At 26.1% G+C, this 20,777-nt stretch overlaps 1 protein-coding gene across 4 annotated transcripts in view; it reads right to left on the reverse strand.

Annotated features, from left to right (window-relative positions):
• The window catches only part of LOC101236669 (E3 ubiquitin-protein ligase TTC3), a 95,995-nt gene that overhangs the window by 6,499 nt on the left and 68,719 nt on the right, over nucleotides 1-20,777 (reverse strand). For all 4 annotated transcript variants that reach the window (XM_065787800.1, XM_065787799.1, XM_065787801.1 and 1 more), the window contains exons 37-45: nucleotides 20,167-20,315; nucleotides 17,358-17,426; nucleotides 15,362-15,458; nucleotides 15,184-15,281; nucleotides 15,023-15,104; nucleotides 14,814-14,921; nucleotides 12,286-12,430; nucleotides 8,323-8,431; nucleotides 2,466-2,589 (exon numbers count right to left, since the gene is read on the reverse strand). In XM_065787800.1, coding sequence (XP_065643872.1) covers nucleotides 2,466-2,589; nucleotides 8,323-8,431; nucleotides 12,286-12,430; nucleotides 14,814-14,921; nucleotides 15,023-15,104; nucleotides 15,184-15,281; nucleotides 15,362-15,458; nucleotides 17,358-17,426; nucleotides 20,167-20,315 — 981 coding nt within the window. The remainder of the gene's footprint in view (nucleotides 1-2,465; nucleotides 2,590-8,322; nucleotides 8,432-12,285; nucleotides 12,431-14,813; nucleotides 14,922-15,022; nucleotides 15,105-15,183; nucleotides 15,282-15,361; nucleotides 15,459-17,357; nucleotides 17,427-20,166; nucleotides 20,316-20,777) is intronic.

Consider the following 20,777-nt stretch of genomic DNA (forward strand, 5'->3'; position numbering starts at 1 on the left):
ATTGAGCCCTTTTTATTGAGTTAACCTTGGTTCACCTTCTTCAGATGCTTGGCGAGTGGGGCGTTGGTAGACAATTAGATCAAACCCAAAGTGTAGTGAGAGACAATTTAATTGAAAATGATGAAAAGTGTTTGTTCAAAAATGGAACGTCTGGTCACAAATGGTCCAAAGGATTTATGAGTTGATGGCACTCAGAACTAAGCAAAAGAACAGCTAAAAACATCGCATCTTTGATAGCAGGGTCATGCACACCAGAAACTATTGCCTGTTATTTTGATGTTTTGAAAAAACATTTTTATTTTGAAAAAATAGGTTTTAGTAAAGACATGCATTTGCGGAATTGTGATGAAACTGGTTTCAATGGTGACAGAGGCGATGCGAAAGTAATTACCAGAAAAGGTGCAAAGCGTCCACTAGTATTAACTAAAAATAAAAAATAAAAAATACACTGTTCTTAATTGTGTTAATGCTGACGGATTCCTTCTACTGCCTTTTGTTGTTTACAAATCAAAGAATCAATGAAATGTTTATTCCTCACATTCAAAACATTTGTGGTCAACATATTTAATTTTTGGATGGTCACAGCATACATGTGTCATTAGCCTTAAAGTGCAAAGAAAACAATATAACACTAATTCGCATTCCCGCTCACTCATCTCACATTCTGCAGCCTCTTGATGTTGGTGTATTTTGCCATATCAAAGATGTTTGGGGTGATATTTTTAGGAGAATTTTATGCTGAAAGTGGTTTTAACAATTTGTCAAAAACAATTTTCCTAAGTCTTCTTGCACAGCTGTATAGAAGCAACAAAGTTTACACTTGTACTCAAAATATTGTTTGTTTTGAAAACAAATGGGCTCTTTACATTAAATCAAGACAATATTAAAAAATCGAAATTAAAAATTTGTCAAACTTTTAATAACACCTTAATAACATCATCAGCAGTTAAAAAATACCCACCAGCCCAAGTTCTTTGCCTCAAACTGCTCAACAAACACAAACCTTAATTCCGTCTGCAACTACAACGTTAATTCCAACTTTAAATTTAACTTCTCAAGAGGAATTGGCGACTAGTGTAAAAATCAGTCTTGAAAGAGCTCTCTTGAAGCAATTTCAATTCCAAAATGTTTACAAGCAAAAACCTGCAAAAAAAAGCCAGAAATCTCAGAACTGTGGCTGGTCAAGCCTTTACAGAAAAAGTGTGGTTAAACCAGTTAAGATAAGAAGACGCAAAGCTATTATAATGAACATATTTTGAAATTGCAGCAGCAGAAGTAGAAACTTCTGCCAAGAAAGCCAAAAAAAAGTGCAAAAAGTGCGCAAAGTTTTTAGAAAATGATAAGCCAGAGATGCTAGTTTTATGGAAAACTTGTGAAAAATCAAGTTGCAATTTGTAGCTTTGTGAACCTTATCTCCCAAAAAGATATATAAAAAACGAAGAATTTTTTTGCACAAAAAGTTGCAGAACCTAACAACATATTAATACATATATAATTAAAAACATATATATATATTGCAATTAATACATCATGTAGTAATAATGTTTAATGCAGAGGTAGACTAGTGGTCAAACACTTGGTTTACAACAGAAACAAGTTTATAATTTTTTTATTTTTATTTAACTTGAAATTTTTTTTTTACACTGCAGAATTGCTCTATATTCCAGAAAAAAAATTCTACAAATTCTCAATATTAAAAAAATTATTTAGCTTTTTGAGAAGAATGTCTGGTTTGCGTTACTTTTTATTTTTTTAAATAAAATATAAATATTTTTATATAAACTTATATTTGTATATTTTAATAATAAATTTTTAAATATATACCTTTTTAAATAAAATATATATTTTTATATAAATTTATATGTACATATTTTAATAAAATAAATTATATATTTATTTTTATATATTTTTTATTCATAAAAAAATATATAAACTAGTAATTTCCTTTTTCTGAAGCCTTGGAGAGAAAAGTTTAAAAAAATAAAAAATCCGCAAAGAGTCTGCATATAAAAATAAAAAATTGCTCCTTTCTTTTTTAAGCAAAAAGACAATTACAATAATTCTAAAACAAGAAACTAATTCAAAAAGATAATTTTGTTACCTTTTAAAATAACTTATCCAAAAAATTATTTAACCCAAAAATTTTTAAAATTTATGAAATTATATTTGAAATATTTTTGTTTCTAAAAGAATAAATTAAAAAAAAAATCATTGAAACTAATCTTTATATATTAAACAACCCCTTTATCTTTTTTAAAGGGTGGGATATCACTCAAAAGTCAATTGAAAATAACAAAATAAAAAAGTAAATATATATATATATATATATATACATACATATATATATACATACATATATATATACATACATATATATATATATATATATATATATTTATATATATATATATATATATATATATATATATATATATATATATATATATATATATATATATATATACCTGGTTACTTGGGCTTTTTTTGATCATTTCAGAAATGTTATTGATAAGCATATCAATTCGAACTCCTGATAACGATCCACTATTTGACTTTCTGTACTCTTTCACATGATAACCAAGTTCATTACTAATAAAAAAATAAAAATAAAAAACAGAACTTAAGTGCAGTTGTCAAATGTTGTCAGCCACTTAAGACACATTAATACATCATAATTGCTAAAGTCACATTGTTATCGTCATCATAGTGATACACAGTGATTAGAAATAATCAAAAAATGGCATTAATGTCAGATTTGCAAAAACCCTATGTAAAATGTTCTGATAATGAAAATAGTTGCAAACGATATTTTCATATTCTAAAAATGATTCTTTGTTTAGACCACCAACTGCTCTAGCAACTGCTCAAAGTTCATTTTTTATAGGAAAATATTTTGAGTGAAAAAGCGCTTATTTTTTTAATAAAAAACTTTCAACTTAATTTTTTTTTCCTCAAAATACATATAGTTTAATATAATTTATTCTTGTCTCTTTGAATAACTTATTAGTGATCTTAAATGGCAAAAAAATAATATAACTGTTTATATTTTTATTGTACCAATCTTTTGTTTGCTATCATAAAATGAGGGTTTGTAATTCTTTTTTTTAAATATTTAATATTATTAATTGTTGTTTGTACAAAATTTTAGGAATATGTGTATTACTATTATTAATGTTACTATTAAAAGTATGTTTATTTAAAAATCTGAATATGTTTAACTTCAACCTTTTTTCTTTTACTACAGTATAAGTTACGCTGCCACCCAGACCATCCAAGAACAATTATTTTCAATTTATGCTTTTGCTTGAACTTTTTTTATTTTACTTTAAACTTAACCATTTTCAATCAACTTGCACAATATTGTCATAAAATATTTGTTGTAAATTTGACACCTGTTATTAACATAATGTCATTCTTTAAATTGATATAACTTCAAAATCTACTGTAAGTTAAAAGAATTTCCAAAACATCTACATATTGGCTTTAACATTATTTAAATAAAGAATAAAAAAAAAACTTAACTTCTTAAAAGAAACTTAAAAATAAACTTCTTTCGCAACTGGTGATGTTATTAAAAGGTCTGAATGTTTAAAACTTTTAGAGAAAAAAATTTACAAAAACTAAAGGTGGTCAAGAAAAAGAACTATGAATCGCATACAAACAAAAAATAAAGGATGTTCAGTAATCTAAGTATAAATTTCAATAAAAGTCAATTTCCTGGTTATAACATAAAATTAATTTGAATTTAAAAAACTCAAACTCTCAGACAAATCAGAAAAGCCAGAATTAAAAAAAAACAAACAGCATACATTATTTTTATCAAAGAATAAGCTAAAAAAATAGCAATTTCAAATCTGTCTGAAAAAGCAATACAAAGTATATACTCAAAATAGCAATATATAATTTACAAATAGGTAAACAAATAAGTAATAAAAATTTAGAAAAAATTATTAAGTGCATTAACAAGATTAACAATGGGTATATGATATAACCAAAAACATTGGCAAAAAAATAAAAAAGAAGTCTCCTGAATACAAACATGCTTGTTTAATAAACTATACATTATATTTTTACTGAATCTCAGTAAGATTGGTGATAGAATCTCAGTAATGATTATATGTATGATGGGGATAAGATTTGAAAGTAAATAAAGAGGTGCAGATATTTATTTTACAACTACCATCCAATTATCTTGTAGCTTACATCTAAAAAAATTGTAGACTAAATTATATGCACATTTCTGGCAAGAAGGTAAATGTGCTATTACAAAATTTTCTAATTCATGCTGTTTAAAGAATAGAATCACAAGTGGAATCACAAGAGGCATTAATAGTATCTAAAATCAATAATAAAGAATTAAGTTGATTTTTGTTATAAATTGGGGATTTGATGGAGCCAGTAGTTTTTTCAAACTCAATCAAAAGTTTGATACGTTATTTGAAACTTATTCTGATGATTCACTTCTTTTTTTGGACTCATCTCTGCACTACTTACTACTACCTTAAAGCTGATTGGGATTTTTTTGTGATTTTCTTCATGACAGTTCTTAGGGTGATGTCTTTTCTCTCTTCGCTTATAAATGCGCCTCCTATGTAACCTATTGGATCCAGGCAGGAATGGAAGCTTTTATTTCTTCTTGTTGGTTCCAAATCAGGTCTCATTCTACACCATGGTTTTCACCTTCTTGTGCAACTGCTATATTTAATTGTAATTATTTTTTTTCATCTTTTTCAAATAAACAACTCTCTTGAGAACAAACTCCCATTTATTATTGCAAGAAATCAATGTAAAAAAAGTGCTGTCTGAGGCTAAACTCCATTATTCCCAGTTTACTAAATCTCATATCTTAACTAAAAAGTTAACTAAAAGAGACTTTTGGAAAATCTTCAATTAACAAAGGTAAGTTTAACATTCAGTCTCTAATTCACGAGAATTATCTTATCATCTCTCCAATAGATAAGGCTGAACTATTTGCAAAGAGCTTTTCTTCTATTTCAACTCTTGAACCTTATGGCCACACTTATTGAAAAACTTAAAAGGCTTTTATTTGAAGGCAGAATCTGAAAAAAAAGTTTGCAACCAATAGCAGCAGAGTATTTGGAAAGGAAAAACTTTTAAATAAAGCAAACTAACTATATATTTTTTAATAATATTTCTGAGTTTTATACTTTAAAATATTATCTTACAAAAACAAATGAAAAGGTGTTACAAAAATAACAATTTTAACTTTTGTATTTTATTTTTATTGAAACTTGGTAAGTTAATAAAAAACACTGGATTTAAATAAAAATGCTCGTGCTACCTTCTATTCTTAACATTAAAATGGCATATATGCTTGTGGTTATCAGCAAAGCATATATGTCGAACACAAGGTTGTTATTATTCATTTTACTTGTTGAAATTTTTATTTAAAAAAAATTTAACTCCAACAAGACTGCAAGCAAACACTAATTACATTGGGAGTTAGCAGACAATTAATTAAAAATTATGACAACAGTTTTCAATACTAGGATAAATATGATATTTATAGAGGTAGAGAACAAAATCAGAAGAAGAAAATGGTTAACATGAGTTAGATTTTATCTAATGTACAACAAAACCTATTTTTGTTATAGCAGTTAACAAAAACTATAGAACAATAGGATCAAAATCTGTATAGATCAGGGGAGGATCCAGCATTTTATGGTCTTTGAGATAGCTAACCTCTGGACACCAAGCAAACTCCAAATAATTATATGTTTATACTAATGTCAAATAAGAATGCTTTGCAAAAAATCACCCCTCAATTTGAACTGATATATCATTGAAGTGACAGGAAGAGTGCGACCATTTGGTTCAATATATGAATAAGAGAAAATTTTTTTTTGAACTTATTAAGTTTATAATATAAACAATTAATTATGGCTAAATAAATCTATTTACTTTTTGAATTTTAGAAAAACAGAGGAAAAAAAGATTGGTGAAACTGGCCTAATCAAACTCTAACATCTTACAAGACACAACATTTTGAAAATATTGACACAAAATCATTTAATTCTATTTTAAAATTTTATGGGGATAATGCAATTTTAGAATTTAAATTATTAAAGTTTCAAAAAACTTAAAGGTTATAAGAACATTTTTAGGATACAACTATTGATACAAAACAAACTTAACGTTCTTTCTTGCTTTTTATATATAGCATTTTACAATACCAATGTTATTATTTAAGAAATGACCATATGAGTCACTGAAGTAAGGTCTTCTGATATTATCAGAAAACTTGAAATACCAGAAAAGCCCAAAAATTAACAAAAATATTTATATAAATTTTATTAAAACAAAAATTTACGAAAAATATTGACAATGCTACATATTAACATACCAATTTTAAAAAACACAATTTTAAGGATTATTTTATTAGAGCATTTCTATATTTTTGAATGTTATTTTTATTTCACAAGAAAAATAAACACATACGAGAGGTTTTGTCGCCTACAAAACCTCTTGTATGTGTTTTGGAACCATTTTCCTCATTAGAATTTTATATGTAGTGTACTCTACAAATAGAGTGCTTAATGTTCTTAAAGAACAGCAATAAAAAATTATTAAAAACTATTATCTAACATTATCTTTGACTTTTTACCACATATTTACAAAATGATTATGGCGATTGGTTTTTTTATTTTAAGTTTACTTTCAAGGCTAGTTTTACCGAACTTCAAAAAACAACTTGAAATCTCATTTTTCGAGAACGAATTCATTTCAAGTTTTTTTCTAGCATTCTTGTGCTTCTTGCATTCAGAAAAGATTTTTGTTTTCTCAAGTAGGTTTTTCAAGTCTAACTTGAAAACAACTGGTTTTCAAGTATAGCATGATTCTAAGTTCGCTCTTTGCATTTGCTCAAGTCAAATTTCAGACTTGAAGTATGACTTTAAATTTTAAGTTCGCTTCTTAAATACCACTATAATTCTCTTTAAACTATTTAACAAGTGCTCGACTGAATCTTGTTTTCCTGCCTGCTAGAAAATGGCATCAGTGGTTCCAATTTTTAGAAACTCTGGAGAACATTCTGACCCCTCCAACTATCGCTTGATCAGCCTTCTCTCTATTATAAGCAAGGCATTTGAGCCTTTGATTAACAAATTTCTAACATCCCATCTCAAGTCAAATAAGTTACTGTCAGACAACCAATATTGTTTTTTATCTTCTTGTTATACTGCTGACTTGTTAACTGCTGTTACTGACAGATTTTATCATGCATTGGATAAAGGCAGCAAGGCAAGGGCTGTTGCTCTTGACATATCTAAAACTTTTAATAAAGTTTGGCTGGAAACTATTATATTTATAACATTTATTACTTTTTGGTAACAACATTTCAGTTCACTGTTTCTTGATGATAGAGGTAAAAAAATGTTTTCACCTCCATTATCAAGAAATAGAGAACTGAAATGTAATTTTTTTTAAAATAAATAATAAAAAAAGTTATTTTTATAATTAATTTATATTATTATAGATTTTTATAAAATTAATTTTTATTAAATTTTTGTGTGGATTATTTCTTTTATTTTTTTTTAGATGATTCTACAGGTTGTACATTTTATGATGATAATTCTATTAACATGTTGCTTGATCATTCTTATGAAGGTTTCTTCACACACAGGTCACATTTCACACACAGGTCACACTTCACACACAGGTCACACTTCCCACAGGTCACACTTTATACATAAAAAAACACCACACAAAGGTCACACCTCACACACAGGTCACACTTTACACACAAAAATACTTTAGAGTCACACTTTAGAACAATTACTTTCAAAATGTTTCTCTCATTTTTCTAGATAAAGCATACTCTGGATAACACCCTGTTGTTTTTTTCACTTCAACAGTAAGCCTGCAAACTATTTAATCCTGCTAACTTATTGATGCATTATTTCATGATACATTATTATTATGTGTGTTTTACATACTACATAGTTATCATGTATATTTTACTGCATAATCATTATGTATGTTTTATATATACTATATAATAATAACGAATGTTTTGAATATTATATACATAATTATCACATTAGTTTCATACATATTTGAAATAAGCATGAACATGCTTATTTTAAATATGTATGATCAATTTCAAATGCCATTATCATAAAATTAGAAAAGTATGTTTCCTATTGGTCATGTATTAGTACAGATTTCATTTGTCCTGTATTGGTAGCAGATTTTTTATAAAATTAGAAAAGCATGTTTCTCTTTTCTAATTTTTCAAACTATTTTAATAACTGCATTTAAATGAAATTATTTAAACAAAAAATTTAAGAAACGATTCCTTACCGCGATAAATTAGGAAATAGTGGTACAAGACCCAATATTATCTTATCAAACATTTTTTTATTCTTTAAACCACTGCTTGTTGGAGATTTGTTAACATCAGGTTTGTTATCTAATAATAAAATAGCATTTAAAAACAAAACCAATTATATATATATAAAAATGCATACATAGAGTAGTGAGATCATGTAAGTATAGTATGTATGTATATATTCAGGCGGTTTGAAAAAAAAATTTTTTAAGAAGTGCATATTTGAACCTTCCATTCTTATCCACCTACTATAACAAAAATTTGGTAATAATCTGAGGTAACTTGAAGCATTTTTAGAAGTTGCACAAGATTCTTAAACATCAGACGGATCACTAATATTATCAAAAAAAAATTTTTTTTCAAAAGTATATTATGTTGGGTCTCAAAAGTAGCAAAATTTTATAAAAATTTTAAAAATAATCATTACTTTTAAAAAAAATTATTATTTTAAATTTCACTGCCTAAAAAATTACATTTTAAACTAAAAATGAAAGTATGCATTTTTAAAAAAAAAATTGTTAAGATATTTTTTCTTAATTTAATAATTTTTATAAAATGATGATTATTTTTGAATTTTTTTATATAATTTTGCTTCATTTGTGACCCAACAAGAGATATTTTTTTATATAAATATTAGGAACCCATTAAATGTTCAAGGGTCTTGAGGTACCCTTAAAAATGTTTTTATTCAAAAAACTTTTAAATCCAATGTTATTTTATCATATAGAACACATTAAGGCGCAAGCTGCAAATATTTTCAAAAATATTTTGTTTTTTGAACCACACTAAAATATATATAGGGAAGAGTGGCACCATGACACACTTTTGGTTTTTGCTTCGTAACAAATTTTTCAATATGCCTTAGAAATTTGAAACTTGTTTCAAGGTACCCCACCCATGGGGTACCTTGATACAAACTAGAAGCATCATTAAAAAAGTAAATAAAAAAGTATAGAGAAAACGAATATTTTTATTTAAAATATAAACAAATTAATATTTACAGCCCAAATAATGCATCCAATGGTCCAAATCACATTTCAGAAGACCAGATAATATATTGTTGTAAGTGTCATTCTTAAGTATCAATAAATAATGGGTTTGCATCAAAATGAGATCTCCTTGTATTATATTTACATAAATCTTTTTAAAATTAACTATAAATATTAAAAGAAATGATTTTTAGAATTGTTTATGACACAATGGAATATTATTCTACAGTTTTAGGGCCCCCCACAAATGCTGTATCATGTTACCCCATACTCGCTAATAGAAAACAATCCCTTTATTTTTAATATCAACTTGTTTTTTCAATGATTTTGTTTAATAAGTAAAAAGCTTATGGATTGTAGTTTACAAAATAATGTAACTTATCGATTGACACATTGAATAAGATAATTTAAAACTTATGAGCTTTAAAAACTAATAAATTACTGTCGTCAAAAAAACGAAAATTTCGATCCCACACAGATATATTTTAGGTGTGTGCATATATATGTATATACGTATATATATATATACATATATACACACATACATTAGGGCTATGACTTTTTTGTAATCCCATGTTCCTGGGTCATAAATTGATGAACATTTTTGTACAAAAGTGATGAAAAAAACATGAATTTAATTTTCTTGTTGAAAAAGGTCACCCACAAACTAAAAATTTGAATTTACCATGAATGCATATGGATAAAATTTTAAAAAATTTTATGATTATTATTTTTTAAATCTAATTTTTTTAATTGGAGATTTATTATGTAGTTTTTAAGCATTTAACAGTTTATTGTTACATCATAACACTATAAATTACAAATAAATATAAAATTACAAACTTAACAATTCACAATAACAATTAAAAAAAGTATGAAAAGCTATTGTACATATCTTAAAAAATATTGTGTAGTATTGAACTTAAAGTGTAATTAACAATTCTTATGTTTTGTTGGACAAAATAAATTTAAACTGGAAGTGCTCTTTCTTTTTACAGATGTCAAAAAGATCTTGAAGACACTTGATTACTCATTCTGCACACTGATTTGTTCTGGGAATTTCCAGTCTCAATGGTTCTTGATTCCAAAACTTTTTCCATGAGTTTAATGCTTTTTTTATGCAAGCTGCTACATTGCTTCTGATAATCATCTGCATTGCATATTTGGTCAGCAAACCAATGGTCCGCCAATCTGTAAGAGATGAATCTACAAATGTTGAGTAGTGAGTCTCTTCTCTCTGGTAGAAGAATAAATGCTAAAAGAGCTAGTATTGCTCAGAAATTCCATCTTTCATTATTTAATTTAGATATTTTCTGAAACTTCACTTTAGGGAATTCTCCAAAATCTTCAAAAATGCAGAATACCTAAGTTAAATGAAATAGAAATTTTATGTCATCATGCCATCCTGCTGTTACAGTATTCACTTCTTTACTTCTTTTTATTTTTATTTCTTCTCGAAATTCTACCTGAGCTGATCGTAGTTCTTTACAAGTTCTGCAATATTGGGCAACATGTTGTTTCCTCCAAGTTCTTCATCCATACTACATGAAGGACTCGGTCAAGAACATGATGTTGACAACCAATGAATTGTGGTTCTTCCAGTTTCTTTTCAGTAAAATGTCTTTGTAACTGATTGACAACCTGATTCCTTTTTCCAGTTTTTACATTTTATCACTACAATTATCTTAATACTCTTCCATAAACTATATTCATCGAGAATAGCTGTTGTACCTTTAACAATAGTATCTACTTTTATGTCTGGTAGATCTAGTGCTTGTAAATTTTTTTTTTTCTTTGTTTATTCTTTAACACTAACACTTGAGATTCTTGATGACTTTAACATTTACCATCAAAGTGCTGCTTTGCTGGTTGATAACTTTGAAGATGTTACTAATTTGGTTGCAGTTTTGGTTTTGCTGTAGCTCTTGCTGGTACTTGTGGACTGTTCTTCTGAATCTTCAAAATTCAGTTTCATGATATTCTACCTCAGACTTGGATTTGGAAAATAATGTTGTTGCCATTACTGTTGTTGAAGTAGGCTTCAACAACAGTAATGGCAACAGCAACAATATTAACTCAGTTTGCTTTATGCATCATTGTCTCTCTTTGATGGATTCTCCCAGGAACACTTTTTTTAAAAGACATAATTGAAGATAATACTTGAATAAATTTCTGAAAGGCAATAACATTAAATATAAGTGCTATTGTACTTCTATATCATTTGACTAACAGAGGCGAACAGAGATTCATATATAATTATTAACGTTGCCTAAACAGCCAGTTTATATAGTCTAAATCTTGCTAATTTTCATAAATTTTTAGAAGACTCCAGAAAGTTTCAGAGATTTTTAAAAACATCTAGAACTAGTTTAAATCTAGAAAGTTTCATATGGTTTAGGAAAATTCTATGCTTCAGAAAGTCATAATGCTACTACCTGCAAATACAACATATATTCCATTTTAAAAATTTTGCTTTATGAGTGACCTTTTTTGAAAATTAATCAGAATAAAACCCATTTTCATTACTTTTTAGCAAAAGTTCATTGATTTATAACACAGGAAATTAATTATTTTACAAAAAGTTAAAAAGTCATAACCCTAATATATATATATATATATATATATATATATATATATATATATATATATATATATATATATATATATATATATATATATATATATATATATATATATATATATATATATATATTAGGGTTGAGTGCAAAAATGATATTAGGAAATTGCGATTTAACATATTTGGATTAAGTATAGTATATGTATATATGTGTATATATATATATATATATATATATATATATATATATATATATATATATATATATATATATATATATATATATATATATATATATATATATATATATAAATCATTATAAAATCAGTATAAAATCATTTTTTTAATAGAAAATTTGCTTAACACACTAGAAAAATTAGATGGTTTTGCATAGTCGCTATCTTTTTTTTTTGATGAACTAGGTGATGATTGGTGATGTCGTGAAGGTGATGTTGATTGCATACTATTGCTCATCGGAAATGGATTTTGCATCTCACTTTGTATATTTATATTCTAAATAAAATTATTAAAAAAACATTAAAAAACTTTATTATAAATATGTCATTGTAACATAAAAAACACACTAGGATGGTGCAACATAAAAAGAGGGTGTTATTATTATATAGAAATTTCCATATGTACTATAATTACATTAACTTTGTAAACTCTTTGTACAAACTTATTATTTTACAAGTTAATAATATTAAATACATTGTTTTTTTTCTTGATAGTATCATATTTTCAATTTTTATATCATTGTTTTTTTATCTATAAACATTTTTTTAACATTAAAATAATTAGTAGCTATTAAAAAAATATATTATTGACAATATATTTTTAGTCACTACCTACTTATTAGTCAATATATTTTTAGTCAGTACCTATTTATTTTTTATATGTTTAAACAATAACATAATGAGTAAAAAGTAATTATAATAATTATATTAAAATTATAATAATTATATTAATAATTATAATAATTATATTAAAATTATAATAATAAGATATAAGATTTGTAATAGGATAGTAGTTGCTCAATAGCCAAAACTTCTATACAACAGAGATAGATTAATATTTGATGCAGGTAATCTGCAGTGCTTAAAGTAAACTAAGCAATGAAAGCCCACAGAGAAATATGAAACATTTCTATTGAAAAAACTTTTTATATAAAGGAGGATAAGTAATAAAAACAAAGAAAAACAAACAGAATAAAAACATATATATTTTAGGAAGAAAAAGTTATTATTATTTATTTTTTTTAAATTCACCTCCCTAAGGCTGAGAAGGCCACTACAGACAAGGAGGCTACTTAATTGTGGTTATAACCCTCTCTCAACTCTATAATTTCGAAACACGAACCTTGATGAACAAGGTCGCTGCGCGGAGAAACAAGATGATACACAAATCAAGCTTATACACAAATCAAGCTTATACACAAATCATAGTCAAAATGATAGAGGCGTAAGATATAGAAAAAATATTATTGCTTTTGTGTAATTTTGTTGAAGAAGCGCATAATAAACGTACCTTTAAAATGCCACTATACACAAAACAGAATTTTCTGGGCATGAATGTTTTACTTTAGTGTGGTTTGAGGTTCTTCTCTAATTTTGTTTTCCATACCACCTTTTACAATTTATATTATTATAAACTATCCACTTTTCAACACGTTATCATAAAAATTAAAGCTTTAAAAATGGAACAACATTATTGCATTTGAGCAGTGAATTACAGATATAGATTTAATCCATTATGTTTTGTTCACTCTATTTATGTAACATCCATATACTTTAACAACAGACATATCCTAATCTACGCAAGTTATATACCACAGTTTTTTGAGATACACTGATCATCTCTGCCATCTCTCAAGTCGTAAAATGCTGGTTATTTTCAACCAATGTCTAAAACTGATCTTCATCAACTATTAATGGTCTGCCTGAGCCCTCCAGACTTTCACATGATGTATCGCCAGAACAGAATTTTGCAAACTAATTCTGGCATATGCATTTGCTTACGCTATTTTCCCCATAAATTGCATATACCTTTCTTTTTGCTTGCGTTGTGTTTTTTCCTTTCTCAAAATTAAACAACATCAAACACCTAAAGAACTTCTGATTTTGCTCCATATTAACTTATTAAATAATTAAATTGTAAATAATGAAACAAACTAAGGTTAAAAATCATACAGCAGGCCTTGTTAAGAAGCGTTACATGGCTTACATTTTACGTACAAAATGATGACTCACGTATGCATTTAACAATTTTACGTTAAGCGAAAACTTTTTTTATTTTGGATTATTTAAATTATCTTTTTATACCATTTATGTAACCTTTATTAAGAAAATATTAAGTTGTAAAAAAAAGATTCGCAATTGCTAAATTTATTTATAGAAATTGCAATTGTTAATTTTTTTGTTATAGAAACTGATTATTTAATATATACTTTTTTAAATTAAAAGACTTTAAATCAAATATGATTTTGAAAATTAAAAATTTAAATTTAGTTTTGAAAGAATGTTAAATAATTAGCAAAATGTAGAATGTAAAATTTAATTTCAAAGGAATGTAACATTTTTTGTAAGGTTCTAATGACGCATTTTAACTTTTAACAACGTAAACAAAGCTGAGCTAAAACATTTATTAGCATTTTCGTTACACAATGAAATCTCATAACAAGGCCTAATACAGAGATATATAACCTTTCAAAAGAATTTTTATATGGTAATAGTAACTTTAATTTAAAAGAACTATTTTTAGTGATAAAAAATTGATGTTCAAAATACAAAATTACTTTCTACTCAACTCAATATATATTTAAGTGTTACATTTTATTATGGTAATGTTATTATTTTCTTTGTTCTTATAAAATTATTAATCAAACCAAGCTTAATACCATGTTAAGAGGCATGGGTAAAGGCGGTGGCTCTGTATACTTGGCAGGTGGCAACTCTTCAAGAGATTTACCTTTAGTCAATTCCTCAGATAGATTATTGAACTCTTCCTAAAATTAAATAATCAAGTTTAAAATAAATTAACATTCCTATGATTGAATTTTCTTTTAAACTGAAATTTTTCTCAACACTCCAATACTCAAACACTTACAATCATCTTTTCATAGCTATCGTAAAATGACTTTTTATAACTATCCCAGACATTGCATATTTTAATGGAATCTGAATTTTTTCTAAAAAAAAAAAAAATCTCATTAAAAATTTATTGAAAAATAATAATTTCTAGAACAATCGAATTTTTTTTATTCTTACGGAATCATTTCAATTCTTTTTTTGACATCATTTATTAACTCAGATTGGTGGTTGTATTTGTTTATAACAGCATCCCTATTCACTTTTAAAAACGCCATCTATAAACAATTATTTTCACATATAAAACTATTTTCCAAGTATGAAAAAGAAATTTTTAAAAAAATTACAATAAAACTACCTCTACTTTTTCAGCACGTTTTGAAAGTGCAATGTTAGAAGTTGTTAAATGATTAACAATTTCTTCATGATCAGCATCTTGATTCTGATTTTTGAGTCTTAAATAAAATAAGCACTCACGTGACAATATAAAATATTTTTCTTGAACATTAAAATTTGAATATACAGAATAGTGTATAAATCATTAATCAGAGACCTGATTAATGATTTTTCCACTCCATCTCTTCCAAGTAATAATATTTTCAGAAAAGACAGATCTACTCATGGTGGTTTTGCAATTTATTGTATTTTTATTGTAAATGAAATTAAAAGTTCTCAAATTCATTCAAAATTTAAGGTCAAACACTCCATGCAACTCTGGCTCAAACTCATTTTGATTCATAAAACTCTTTTTAGTTGCTTCACTAACTAGCCTTCAACAAAATTATTATTTCTTATGTCAAATAAAAAACAAAGGTTTGCAGACCTAATCATTACGAGTGACTTTATATTTCCTAAAATCAAAAAAAGTGTAGAACATTTATACCAGGAGCACAGAAACCAGTTTAGATACTAAATTTAACATTATTCCCCTACATCAGGTGCTTAATTTTTTCTTCATAGGTGTTTATCATAATCTAACTAAGACTAATTAAGCTTTCAGATCTTAAATAATATTAAAATATCTGTAAACATGTAAATGAATGGTTTTGCCTAATAAAATAAATTAATATTTAGATTTTAAATTAATATTTAAATATTAGATTTTAAAACTTAATAACATAGTTGTGCTAATTTTTCGAGTTAAAAAATGTGAGAACAACAGACATTTGAAAAGTAAGTTACATTAACTTTTGAATGCATTAATGACCTTGCTATGTTTGTAATGAATGAATTTGAGAAAATATGAAAAAATGAATTGGAAAAAGAAAATGAATTAAATACAAAAAATATGAATTTAATACAATAATAAATGAATACAAAATATAAACTATACTTATAATTAGAATTTATAATTATAATTATATAATTGTAATTAAAACTTATAAATTAATATAAAATATTGTTTTGTTTTTTTTAAATAAAACTTTTTAAATAAAACAGACAATTACAATAACTAAACTATGAACTCATATTGAACAAATATTATATATTTTTAACAGATATTTTTGCATGCTGACACTTGTAAAGATTCAGGTCAGCAGTATTCTGTGGTAAAGCAAAGATTGGCTTTTGCATCAACATTGGTGAATGTCAATTTAGAATTCGCAGGCTGCTGTACTGCAAAATCCAAATTGATACATCTAAACCGTAAAATATCTAGTATGTAAAAAGAATTTACAACATAGGTAATGCTCCAGAAGTTTCTGCGATTAAAGATTTTTGGATTATTTCAAAAAGCAGAGTTTACAATAATAATTGGAAAGCCAAAAATATGAACAATTCAAGCATATATAATTGTAAACTTACTCAAATTACTTCATGTAAACTTACTTGAATGTCAGGGACCATAGAGAGATTGAGTAAAACTACCATCATTTAATAAAGCATTTATAGATGCATTTATAATTATATTTGTTTTTGTTTTATGTCATACTTTTGGTTAATTTTAATTTTAATTAAACTTAACCAAAATTATGAAATTAAAATTTTTTATGTCTGATTTGTTATATTAATGCTCTACAAGTAATAGGACAAACACATTATAAGTAAACGACACATACACTAATGCACTTTGAATAATTACAACAATATATGTTAATACAAATGACTACTACAGTAAACTATTATTTAATTTTTTTGTTAATCAAAATTGTTTAGCTAGTTATTAAAACAAGAATATTAAAACAGATATATTAGAATGCTTTAGTATTCTGTGTTAATAATCACTTGTACCAAATTTCTTGTACCAAAAATACTAAATGTATCATTTGTGCCAAATTTATCAAAAAAAATTTAAATTTTTCAAAAAATGCATTAACTTGTCATTATGTTATGAAAGTAATCAATTTATTTACCGAAGATCTTTTAATTCTTTTTCTAGCTGAGAAATTTTTTCATCTTTTAGTGCAGATTCATAAATCAGTCTAGATAGTATAAAATGCATAATATAAAACATATAAATATATATATATATATATATATATATATATATATATATATATATATATAAATATATATATATGTATATATATACACACACACACATACATATATATACACACACATGCACATGCACACACACACACACACACACACACACACACACACACACACACACACACACACACAAAAACAAAATGTATAGCAATCTGTCATCATACTGAAATAGCTAGCTGCTGGGGGCTTTAGTCATTCATCTACTGACTAAATGGTAGAACATGCAAGGAATCAACTAAGAGTTTGGGCTGCAGCATCAATTATTTTTTTCATTATTTTTTGTAATTTTTTTCTTCTTCGTTTTCTGAAAAAGCCGTATGGAATAAAGTAACCAAAAAAGTTGACATGTGTATATTAATATAGGATATGGGAAATATACAGCGGTGGCCAAAAATTAAAGACCACTCTTTATTTTTTCAAATTTATTTCTAACCTTAGTATAATTTTATTTTGGAAAAAGGTATCAAAAAAAGAAAAACATTTTTAGAAAGAATTTTTATTGTATTTTATATTTATTATAAAAGAATTTATAATTTTTTTACAAAATAATGTTAAAAAATTAAAAACTGACTAGTAAAAAATATAAATAGGAAAAAAAATTGGACAAAATTTTAAGACCAGTTTCAAAAATATTTCAAAAAGCAATAAAAAAATAATTTAGAAACGTGTTGTTCCTCCATTTGTTTTCAAGCACTCTTGTACTCGTTCTGGCATTGAATTCATTAAAGTTTTGATTACTTCATCAGGCACATTTTTCAAATGATGAGAGAAAATTTCAAATCTTCCAAATTGTAAAGTTGTTGTTTACCAAGCTTGTGATCAAGCCACGACCATAAATTCTCTATTGGATTCAAGTCTGGACTATTGGCAGGCCATGGAAGCACTTGAATTTTATTAGAATTGAACCAATCGCTAACAACATGCGCTTTATGACACGGCACATTATCTTGCTGGAAAATAAATCCATCTTGCAACTGCCATAAATCAATGCTAGGAATAAGCAAGTTTTCCAAAATTTCGATGTACCTTTCTTTGTTGAGTCTACCATCGAATAAATGAAAAACATTAACTCCACAGGCACTCTTACAGGCCCAAATGCCTATTGAACCACTGCCTTGTTTCGTTCGTTTCAAAATGCATGATTCATCGAACCATTCGCTTGAAAGTCTACGCAACATTACGCGACCTTTTCTGTTGTCTACCTCAACATTCATTTCATCACTAAAGACTACACGGCTCCACTGATCTGTTGACCAATTTTTATGTAGTTCACACCACTCTTTCCTGGCAAATTTTTGTTTTTTATTTAAGCGTGGTTTTTTTGCAGCAGCACGCCATAAAAAATTTAAATTGTGGAGGACCCTTCGCACAGTTCTAGGGCTTGCTTTCAGACCATTTGACAGTGTCCATTTCGTAGACAGTCTGTAGATGATGCTTGTCTGTTTTCTTTCATTAATCTCACTAACAAGCGAACATCACGGTCATTAGAAATTTTATTGCGTCCAGTCCTATGACGATCATTAATTGACCGGGTCTCTTTGTATCGTTGAATTATGTTAATGATGCAAGAGTGAGACCTTCCGAGCTTTTTTGCTATTTGTCTGATGCTATAGCCCTCTTCTTTTAATACAAGAGCCGCGTATCTGTCTTTTTCTTTGATCTTTGCATGCATTTTTGCAATATTTTTATATCCTTATTGCAATTCAAAAAATAAATGTTTATTTGATATCGAAACTCAGGTTTCGACATTTTATTTTATAGCCAACGTAATAAGCAATTAAGACAGTTAAAAAAAATAATGGATGATTATTTTTAATAAGTGCAAATTAAAGATTTGAAAGCGGTCGTTAAATTTTGTCCAATTTATTTAAAGAAGATTTATAAGTACTCATCAGTTTTTTAATAAGTTAAACGCTATTTAATTAGAATTAGATTAAAAAAATTATACCACTTTAATCCGTATGTTTTAATTAACAAGATATTAAAAAAAAAAAATTTAATATGTCAATTAGAATCTTCTTAACTTTAATTTAAAGGTTAAGAAACCAACTAAAAAATGAGTGGTCTTTAATTTTTGGCCACCGCTGTACATACATCATACATATATATATATATATATATATATATATATATATATATATATATATATATATATATATATATATATATATATATATATATATTGATATTTAAGATAATTTTAATAACTATAAAACAAGATAAGAAAAAGTTAATACATCACGCCAGGAAATCATTATTATTTAACAATGGTGAAGCCTGAATTAAAAAAAGTGGAGGTTTATTTGATGTTACCATGGGAGCCTTTGATAGCGCAGAAGTTTGTGAGTTAGTTAGAATATTTATCTTGTTTCAATTACTGCTGTCTTACAATAAAGATGAATCGGATTGTATAGAAATGATGGTCTAGCAATGTTTAAGAACCGGAGTAGCCAACAAATGAAAAAAATTAAAAAACACTTTGTAAAAACTTTTTAAAATAGTGATCTTCATATACGCATCAGCAGTAATTTTAAAATTATTAATTTTCTGGATTTTTTCCAACCATCCTAGTTAACATATTTTACAAGACAATAACATACTTAATCTTAACACTTAACTCTAAAGTTAACAAACCAAAACAATTAATAAACAAAAATGAAAGTTAACCTTTGCTGGTCTGTTAGCTTTTGATTTAGAGAAACAATTTGATTTTGCAACTCCTTTTTTTCACTTGCTATTTTCTTCAACTCAATTTGATGACTATTTTGTTGTATTGTTAATTCTTTTGCAGACTTGTTGATAGTTGATTGCAGATTCTGAAAAATAACTTTGTCACTAATTTCTAATTATTCTTAATATATATTATAATAAAAACCTTTTTTTCTTAATATATATTAAATTAGATCTTTTTTCTAATTATACAACAAATTAAAAATCTTGTATATTGTTTAAACATAACCAACCAATAAAAATCAGCTTTTTAAACTAGATTTTATGATATATTATTTTCTAATTTTTGATCATCCAATTCAATTTGTATATATGAATAATACAGGGATTATCCTGATCATATTTTCAAAATCCAGAAAATTTTTTTCTAAAAATACCCGTAAAACAATTTAAAGAAATATCCAGAAAAATCCAGAATCAAAAATGCATTTTGTGTAACTAAGAATATCTCGTGTTTGAAAAGAAATACATTATTTGTACACAAAAATTATTATATTGTTTAATGTGTTATTATAAATTAATTATAAAACATAATATTAATTATAAAA

Source organism: Hydra vulgaris, chromosome 01 (assembly GCF_038396675.1).
Source record: "Hydra vulgaris chromosome 01, alternate assembly HydraT2T_AEP".
In the NCBI taxonomy this organism is placed as follows: domain Eukaryota; kingdom Metazoa; phylum Cnidaria; class Hydrozoa; order Anthoathecata; family Hydridae; genus Hydra; species Hydra vulgaris.